This window comes from Ovis aries, chromosome 9 (genome assembly GCF_016772045.2).
Source record: "Ovis aries strain OAR_USU_Benz2616 breed Rambouillet chromosome 9, ARS-UI_Ramb_v3.0, whole genome shotgun sequence".
Classification (NCBI taxonomy): Eukaryota; Metazoa; Chordata; class Mammalia; order Artiodactyla; family Bovidae; genus Ovis; species Ovis aries.
In genome coordinates this window covers 12,990,034-12,999,566 of record NC_056062.1, presented here as the reverse complement: position 1 = coordinate 12,999,566, position 9,533 = coordinate 12,990,034, and the positions used below count along the sequence as shown (strand labels likewise).

At 40.1% G+C, this 9,533-nt stretch overlaps 1 protein-coding gene across 1 annotated transcript; it reads left to right on the top strand.

The window, feature by feature from the left end:
* Positions 1-4,355: 4,355 nt before the first annotated feature.
* Positions 4,356-5,750, top strand: LOC101105008 (spindle and kinetochore-associated protein 3). Its single transcript, XM_015097701.3, has one exon. The coding sequence runs from the start codon at positions 4,396-4,398 to the stop codon at positions 5,602-5,604; it is 1,209 nt and encodes a 402-aa protein (XP_014953187.2). The 5' UTR covers positions 4,356-4,395; the 3' UTR covers positions 5,605-5,750.
* Positions 5,751-9,533: the final 3,783 nt, after the last annotated feature.

Genomic DNA, 9,533 nt, shown 5'->3' with positions numbered 1-9,533 from the left:
AAGCGTCTTTTAATTTCATGGCTGCAGTCACCATCTGCAGTGATTTTGGAGCCCCCAAAATAAAGTCTGACACTGTTTCCACTGTTTCCCCATCTATTTCCCATGAAGTGATGGGACCGGATGCCATCATCTTCATTTTCTGAATGTTGAGCTTTAAGCCAACTTTTTCACTCTCCTCTTTCATCAAGAGTCTCTTTAGTTCCTCTTCACTTTCTGCCGTGAGGGTGGTGTCGTCTGGATATCTGAGGTTATTGATATTTCTCCCAGCAATCTTGATTCCAGCTTGTGTTTCTTCCAGCGCAGCGTTTCTCATGATGTATTCTGCCTATAAGGTAAATAAGCGAGGTGACAATATACAGCTTTGACGTACTCCTTTTCCTATTTGGAACCAGTCTGTTGTTCCATGTCCAGTTCTAACTGTTGCTTCCTGACCTGCATACAGATTTCTCAGGAGGCAGGTCAGGTGGTCTGGAATGCCCATCTCTTTCAGAATTTCCCAACGTTTATTGTGATCCACACAGTCAAAGGCTTTGGCCTAGACAATAAAGCAGAAATAGATATTTTTATGGAAATCTCTTGCTTTTTGCATGATCCAGTGGATGTTGGCAATTTGATCTCTAGTTCCTCTGCCTTTTATAAAACCAGCTTGAACATCAGGAAGTTCACGGTTCACGTATTGCTGAAGCCTGGCTTGAAGAATTTTGAGCATTACTTTACTAGCATGTGAGATGAGTGCAATTGTGCGGTAGTTTCAGCATTCTTTGGCATTGCCTTTCTTTGGAATTGGAATGAAAACTGACCTTTTCCAGTCCTGTGCCCACTGCACTGCTGAGTTTTCCAAATTTGCTGGCATATTGAGTGCAGCACTCTCACAGCATCATCTTTCCTTGCATCCGAGGCCAGTGGCGGCCGAGAGGAGACACCCCGCGTCCGAAGTCAGGGGCGGCCGGGAGAAGCCACCTCGCTCCCGAGGCCAGGAACGGTGACCCTGAGGGACCACCCCGAGCCCGAGGCCAGGGGTGGAGGCTGAGAGGAGCAACCCGAGCAGCAGTGGCAGCGCAGGCACAGGAGGGTCTAGAGGAGCTATCCCACGTTGAAGGTCAGGAACGGCGGCGGTAAGGAGATACCCCTCGTCAAAGGTAAGGAACAGAGGCTGTGCTTTGCTGGAGGAGCCGTGAAGAGATACCCCATGCCCAAGGTAAGAGAAACCCAAGTAAGATGGTAGATGTTGCAAGAGGGCATCAGAGGGCAGACACACTGAAACTATACTCACAGAAAACTAGTCAATCTAATCACACTAGGACCATAGCCTTGTCTAACTCAATGAAACCAAGCCATGCCCGTGGGGCAACCCAAGACGGGCGGGTCATGGTGGAGAGGTCCACTGAAGAAGGAAATGGCAAGCCACTTCAGTATTCTTGCCTTGAGAACCCCATGAACAGTATGAAAACGCAAAATGATAGGATATCAAAGAGGAACTCCCCAGGTCATTAGGTGCCCAATATGCTACTGGAGATCAGTGGAGAAATAACTCCAGAAAGAAAGAAGGGATGGAGCCAAAGCAAAAACAATACCCAGTTGTGGATGTGACTGGTGATAGAAGCAAGATCCGATGCTGTAAAGAGCAATATTGCATAGGAACCTGGAATGTCAGGTCCATGAATCAAGGCAAAATGGAAGTGGTCAAACAAGAGATAGCAAGGGTGAACCTCGACATTCTAGGAATCAGTGAACTAAAATGGACTGGAATGGGTGAATTTAACTCAGATGATCATTATATCTACTACCGCGGGCAGGAATCCCTCAGAAGAAATGGAGTAGCCATCATGGTCAACAAAAGAGTCTGAAATGCAGTACTTGGATGCAATCTCAAAAACTGCAGAATGATCTCTGTTCATCTCCAAGGCAAACCGTCCAATATCACAGTAATCCAAGTCTATGCCCCAACCAAAAACGCTGAAGAAGCTAAAGTTGAACGGTTTTATGAAGACCTACAAGACCTTTTAGAACTAACACCCCCAAAAGATGTCCTTTTCATTATAGGGGACTGGAATGCAAAAGTAGGAAGTCAAGAAACACCTGGAGTAACAGGCAAATTTGGCCTTGGAATGCAGAATGAAGCAGGGCAAAGACTAATAGAGTTTTGCCAAGAAAATGCAGCGGTCATAGCAAACACCCTCTTCCAACAACACAAGAAAAGACTCTAACACATGGACATTACCAGGTGGTCAACACCGAAATCAGATAGATTATATTCTTTGCAGCCAAAGATGGAGAAGCTCTATACAGTCAACAAAAACAAGACCAGGAGCTGGCTGTGGCTCAGATCATGAACTTCTTATTACCAAATTCAGACTCAAATTGAAGAAAGTAGGGAAAACCACTAGACCATTCAGGTATGACCTAAATCAAATCCCTTATGATTATACAGTGGAAGTGAGAAATAGATTTAAGGGCCTAGATCTGATAGATAGAATGCCTGCTGAACTATGGACTGAGGTTCGTGACATTGTACAGGAGACAGGGATCAAGACCATCCCCATGGAAAAGAAATGCAAAAAAGCAAAATGGCTGTCTGGGGAGGCCTTAGAAATAGCTATGAAAAGAAGAGAGGCGAAAAGCAAAGGAGAAAAGGGAAGATTAAGCATCTGAATGCAGAGGTCCAAAAAATAGCAAGAAGAGATAAGAAAGCCTTCCTTAGCGATCAATGCAAAGAAATAGAGGAAAACAACAGAATGGGAAAGACTAGAGATCTCCTCAAGAAAATTAGAGATACCAAGGGAACATTTCATGCAAAGATGGGCTGGAAAAATGACAGAAATGGTATGGACCTAACAGAAGCAGAAGATATTAAGAAGAGGTGGCAAGAATACACGGAAGAACTGTACAAAAAAGATCTTCATGACCCAGATAATCATGATGATGCGATCACTAATCTAGAGCCAGACATCTTGGAATGTGAAGTCAAGTGGGCCTTAGAAAGCATCACTATGAACAAAGCTAGTGGAGGTGATGGAATTCCAGTTGAGCTCTTTCAAAACGGATTAAAGACCTAAATTTAAGACCAGAAACTAGAAAACTCTTAGAGGAAAACATAGAACATGAAAAAGACATAAATCAAAACAAGATCCATTATGGCCCACCTCCTAGATTAATAGAAATAAAAACAAATGTAAACAAGTGGGACCTGATTAAAAGCTTATGCACAGCAAAGGAAACTATAAACAAGGTGAAAAGACAAACCTTGTAATTGGAAAAAAATAATAAATGAAACAACTGACAAAGGATTAATTTCCAAAATATACAAGCAGCTCATACAACTGAATACCAGAAAAACAAGCAACCCAATCAAAAAGTGGGGGAAAGACCCAAACAGACATTTCTCCAAAGAAGACATACAGATGGCTAACACACACATGAAAAGATGCTCAACATCATGCATTATTAGAGACAGGCAAATCAATACTACAATGAGATATCACCTCACACCAGTCAGAATGGCCATCATAAAAAGTCTACAAACAATAAATGCTGGAGAGGTTGTGGAGAAAAGGGAACTCTCTTGCATTGTTGGTGGGAATGTAAATTGATACAGCCACTATGGAAGATGGTATGGAGATTCCTTTAAAAACTAGGAATAAAAGCAACATATGACCCAGCAATCCCATTCCTAGACTTATACCCTGAGGAAACCAAAATTGAAAGAGACACATGTATCCCATTGTTCACTGCAGCACTATTGACAATAGCTAGAACGTGGAAGCAACCTAGATGTCCATCGACAGATGAATGGATAAAGAAGCTGTGGTACATATACACAATGGAATATTACTCAGCCATCAAAAAGAATGCATTTGAGTCAGTTCTGATAAGTTGGATGAACCTAGAATGTATTATACAGGGTGAAGTGAGTCAGAAAGAGAAATACCATATTGTAATGCATATATATGGAATCTAGAAAAATGGTACTGAAGAATTTATTTACAGGACAGCAATGGAGAAACAGACATAGAGATTAGACTTATGGACATGGAGAGAGGGGAAGAGAGGGTGAGATATGTGGAAAGAGTAATATAGAAACCTACATTACCACATGTAAACTAGATAGCCAATGGGAATTTGCTGTATGGCTCAGGAAATTCAAACGGGTTCTGTATCAATCTAGAGTGGTGGGATAGGGCACGAAATGGGAGGTTCAAAGGGAGGGTATATACGGATACCTATGGCTGATTCATGTTGAGGTTTGACAGAAAACAACAAAATTCTGTAAATCAATTTTCCTTCAATTAAAAAGTAAATTTTAAAAAATATCGCACAGGCTACGGAAACCAATGGCGCTTCCGGCGCCGGAATTCAAAAGGCTGTGAGCTCTTAGGCGGGGAGGCGGCCTCTCCTATGGATCCGATCCGAGGCTTTTGCGGGAAGCTGCGGTCTCTGGCCGTCACTTTGGACAGCGAGACGGCCCGGCTGCAGCGAGCGCTGGACGGAGAGGACAGCGACTTTGAAGACTGTCCAATGAGAGTTCTACATGACCTTAACTCAGAAGTACGAATTCTAAAGGATGATGTCAATATTCTTCTTGATAAAGCAAACTTGGAAAGTCAAGAAAACATTGGTTTCATAAAAGCAACAAAAATATTGATGAAAAAGAATTCAATGGATATCATGAAAATAAAAGAGTTTTTCCAGAAGTATGGATATATTCCACGTGCCAGGAAAAATTCAGTGGATGAGCAAGAAGTCACTGACTCTAAACCAGAGTCCAGTGAATGTGAACGTCCTGAGATGCCTGACGTGAAAGACAATTTGTTGGATTCTGCTGCTGCAAGCACTTCTGTTCCTGAGAAGTCACCACGTAGTCCACAACTTTCTGATTTTGGACTTGAGCGGTACATCGTATCCCAAGTTATACCAAACCCTCCCCAAGCAGTAAACAACCAGAAGGAAGAGCCAAAAATTTTAACTCCATTGTCCAAACACTCACTAGTAAAAACTCCAAAATGTGCATTAAAGATGGATGATTTTGAGTGTGTAACTCCTAAATTAGAACACTTTGGTATCTCTGAATATACTATGTGTTTAAATGACGATTATACAGTTGGACTTAAAAATGTGAAAACTAACAGTGAGACCAAAGAAACAGAACCAGTGCCCAATGATAATGTCTTTGCCACTCCTGGCCTCATAACCCAGCCGTTGGGAAAAAATAATGCTGAGCACACACACTCTCCTTTGGCACCTACATTCTGCACTCCTGGTTTGAAAGTCCCTTCTACAAAGAGCAGCACAGCTATGGTATCCACAAACAGTTCATCGAATGACTTAGAAACGAAAGAAACTACATCATTAGTTTCAAATTCAGACAAGTGCTTTGAGAATTTTGCAGAACCCTCTTCTCCTACAGTTTCTTCTTACGAGAATCTGCTCAAAACACCTACACCTCCAGAAGTTACTATGATTCCAGAAGATATTCGCCAGATTTTATCAAAATACAACTCAAACCTAGCATCTCCAGGAGCAGTTAGAGCGGTGTCACCCATCGTGTTCCTTCCTCGGCATGGAGGACAGAATATGCGAGATGCCAGCAACAAAGAAAACTGGTGAAGAAATGATAGTGGATCCATCCTTCTATTATGGAAACTGAACAGAATGAGATGAACGCAAATCTGGTCTCAACTTTGTTTTCAACATCCCTACATTGTCCCCCTTTTGAAAAACCAATTCATGTTAAAGATGAGTATGGACACTAATACCATAAAGTGCTTTTTATTAAGTTTGAAAAAAAAAAAAATATATCGCACAGGAAAAAAAAAACCTATGATGCAGATAAGTGCATGGTATATAAACCAATACTTTAGATTTGATAGATCTAAAGTAAAAAATAAAAATAAAAAAAAAGAACAGAGCTTTCCTGGGATAATGAAACCTGCACCAAGAGAGTAGACTGGAGGGAAGGTGAGTAGACCATACCAATCTGTGTGAAAGCATCCTCACATCTTAGAAACTATCAATAATCATTCTCTCCAAGATTTGGGGTGCAGATGTGGATGGGGAGTTTGCTTATGAATATACGTACAGCATTTGACTATTAGAATTATGTGCATAATTTTTCTGTTAAAAATGCTTCATTTTGTTAAGAAGTAATTTGAATCCTTCATCACCAAATTACATGTGATCATATATTTATAGCCCAAATATCAATAGAACAAATATTTGACATCAGACATATTCCATATAATTGGGGGAACTATGGTCACAAAATTTCTGTTTTGATTATCAAAGCATTGTTCAAGTTTGAAATCAGGTCCAATAAGAGCTTTGCAATGCCTGCTCTGTCACTCAGTTTTGTCCGACGACTATAGCCTGCTAGGATCCTCTTTCCTTGGGATTTTCCAGGCGAGAATACTGGAGTGGATTTCTGTTTCCTCCTCCAGGGGATCTTCCTGACCCAGGGGTCAAACCTGAGTTTCTTGGGCCTCTTGCATTGACAGACGGATTATTTACCAACTATGCCACCTGAGTTGTAATGTCTGGTCACTGGCAAGTTTAAACATCAGTACTTCTCATAATTTTAAAAAAAATCAATATGATAATTAAAAGGTGAACCATAATTTATTTTCTTAATAGTCTGAAATTACCTTTGCTCTGGGAATATAATTATATTAATACAATACTTGATTGTGATTACCTGGGTCTGTGTGTTGTTTTTTTTTTTTGGCCATACTGCTTGACTTACGGAATCTCGGTTCCTCGACCAGGGATTGAACCCCAGCTCACTGGGCCACTAGGGAACTCCCAACCTTTTTTTTTTTTTTTTTTTTAACATGTGGATAGAGTTTTTCTCATATATGAAAGCAATACAAGGCACTGTGGATAATCTGAAAGGTAAAAGTATACAATACAGAATGTCCAAAATTTATACTACTTCAGAAATAGCCATTATATGCAGTTTAATGTATTCCTTTAGACTTTTTCTTTGAATGTACTACAGATATTGTTTCAAAATTAGGATTATGTCATATAAATTTATGATATACCTTTAACATGGCTTCATGACCATATCTCTTCTCAGTATTCTTGGGAAATGATATATCATACATATAAATATTTTGTTCTTGTTGTTTAGTCACTAAGTTGTATCTGACTCTTTGTGACCCATGGACTGTAGCCTGCCAGGTCCCTCTGTTCATGGGATTTACCAGGCAGGAATACTAGAGTGGGTTGCCATTTCCTTCTCCAGGGGATCTTCCCGACCCAGGGATGGAACGTAAGTCTTCTGCATTGGCAAGCAGATTCTTTACTGCTGAGCTACCTGAGAAGCCCATGATATATGATAGCTGCACAGGATTCTTCATACAAACTTACCAGACTATATTTAACTGGTCCCCAAAGCTCAAAGGTAAAGTTTGATTAAATTCAAACCATCTTTTTTCTTAAGAGATACTATTCAGCCTGAAACTACAGTTGACCCTTGAGCAATGCAGAGGTTAGGGATACTGACCCTCTTCACAGTTGAAAATCCACCCATAACTTATAGTCAGCATTATGTACAGAGGATGAGATGGTTGGATGGACATGAGTTTGAGTAGGCTCCGGGAGTTGGTGATGGACAAGAAAGCCTGGCATGCTGCAGTCTATGGGGTCACAAAGAGTCAGACACAACTGAGCAACTGAACTGATGTACCTGTGGTTTTCCTCCATATTTGCAGTTCCAAATCCAGTTTCAACCAACCTGAGACCGAGTCGTACTATTAGTATTTACTATTTTTAAAAATCCACATATAAGTGGACCCACACAGTTCAAATCTGTGTTGTTCAAGGGTTTTTGCTAAATCAAGTAAGTCTCCAGTAATCATATTATAAGACATAAGAATGGAGACTTTTGAAGGTATCAATGCCACTCTTGGTTACTCAAGTTTGAACAGAATCTGCTGTGGTAATTGAATGCTGATGTGCTCAGTCATGGTCAACTCTTTGTGACTCCATGGACTGTAGCCTGTTGGGTTCCTCTGTCCATGGAATTTTCCAGGCAAGGATACTGAAGTAGGTTGCCATTTCCTTTTCCAAGGTTATTGAATGGTGGTGTGTAAAAATGCAGTGTGTTGGCCTGCATGCTCCAAAGTGAAAGCCAAAGGTATACTTCCTCTATGAATAACCAATTACATGAGTAGCCTAAAGAGAGAATTCTTTATTGGCTAAGAGTCAGACACGACTGAGCGACTGAACTGAACTGAACTGAAGACAAGTTAATGAGACTTGACTTGGAATCCTGTCATGTAGTATAGCTACTTTAGTGCTACAGTGTAGCTAGATCTTCTCTGGCCATTACACATATTTTGATCTTAATGCCCCCAACAAAAGCCATCTCACCTAAGGAATGTGTCTTTATTGGTGACTGATTGCATTATCTCTGATCACATCACAGAATAGGAATTCAGTGTCTTTGTGTATAAGAGCAAGAAGTGTGATTTAAAATTCATACAGCTGTTGTAGGGAAGGAAATGACGGTGTGAACAACTAAACAAAAGTTTGGCCTTATTAGAGAATATCATTTTAATGGGGAAATTAACTTAATTGATATTGATTTGGATTATTTAAAAGATAATTGTTACAATTGTTTAAAGCAGAAGATAAGAAAGAATAATAGCAGGGCATTAAAGTTAGTGATATCATATCAGTAGACATTATTTTAAGAAACTTACAAGCCCATTTGGAAGTTCCCAGTTATCAATCTAGAAATGTTCATAGACATAAACTATACTCTTTTTTTCTTTTCTTTTTTTTTTTTTTTTGTAATTCATTGATTAAATTTTTTTTAAAAAAGCAAAATACTGGAAGCACAAGTATTCAGATTAACAGATGATAGACTCCTCTCAGCAAAGACAATAAAAAAAGACTTTACAATTCTTCTCACCAGAAGTGTACTTAGTTACAATTCAGTCTTGCAGTTCCATTACACATTTCATTACAATAGAATTTTTCTCTATTCTTGTCAAGTTTTTCATCCCTCTACAAAAATTCAACCAATATGAAAAGTGTTAATGTTCTTTTCATCCAATTATCATAGTAGGAGTATTTGATTCAAAATCTGGGACCAGAAATTCTTATACTGTCTTCCAGACTCTAGTCCCTTCTTAAGTAGACTCTTTGCTTTCACTCCCACATTCTAACCCCGGCAGAATTAGGCATCACTTCTTCTTATATATATACAATATACATAAGTATTTATTTGGTTGTGCCAGGTCTTAGAATCTTTAGTTGCAGCATGTGGGATCTAGTTTCCTGAGGGATCGAACCCAGGTCCCCTGTTTTGAGAGCACAGCGTCCCACTGGGGAAGTCCCACTTCCCCATCAGGGAAGTCCTAGGCATCACTTCTCAGGGTTCCCATGATGCCCAGCAGAAAACATGTTATACATTTTATCTTGCCGTACAGTAATTGTTTACACAGGGCTGTCCTCGATCCTGAGGACAGCATTTTTCCACAGTTGTATTACTCTCTCCACCCCCCAGCCCCCATCTCCATCCCTTAGAT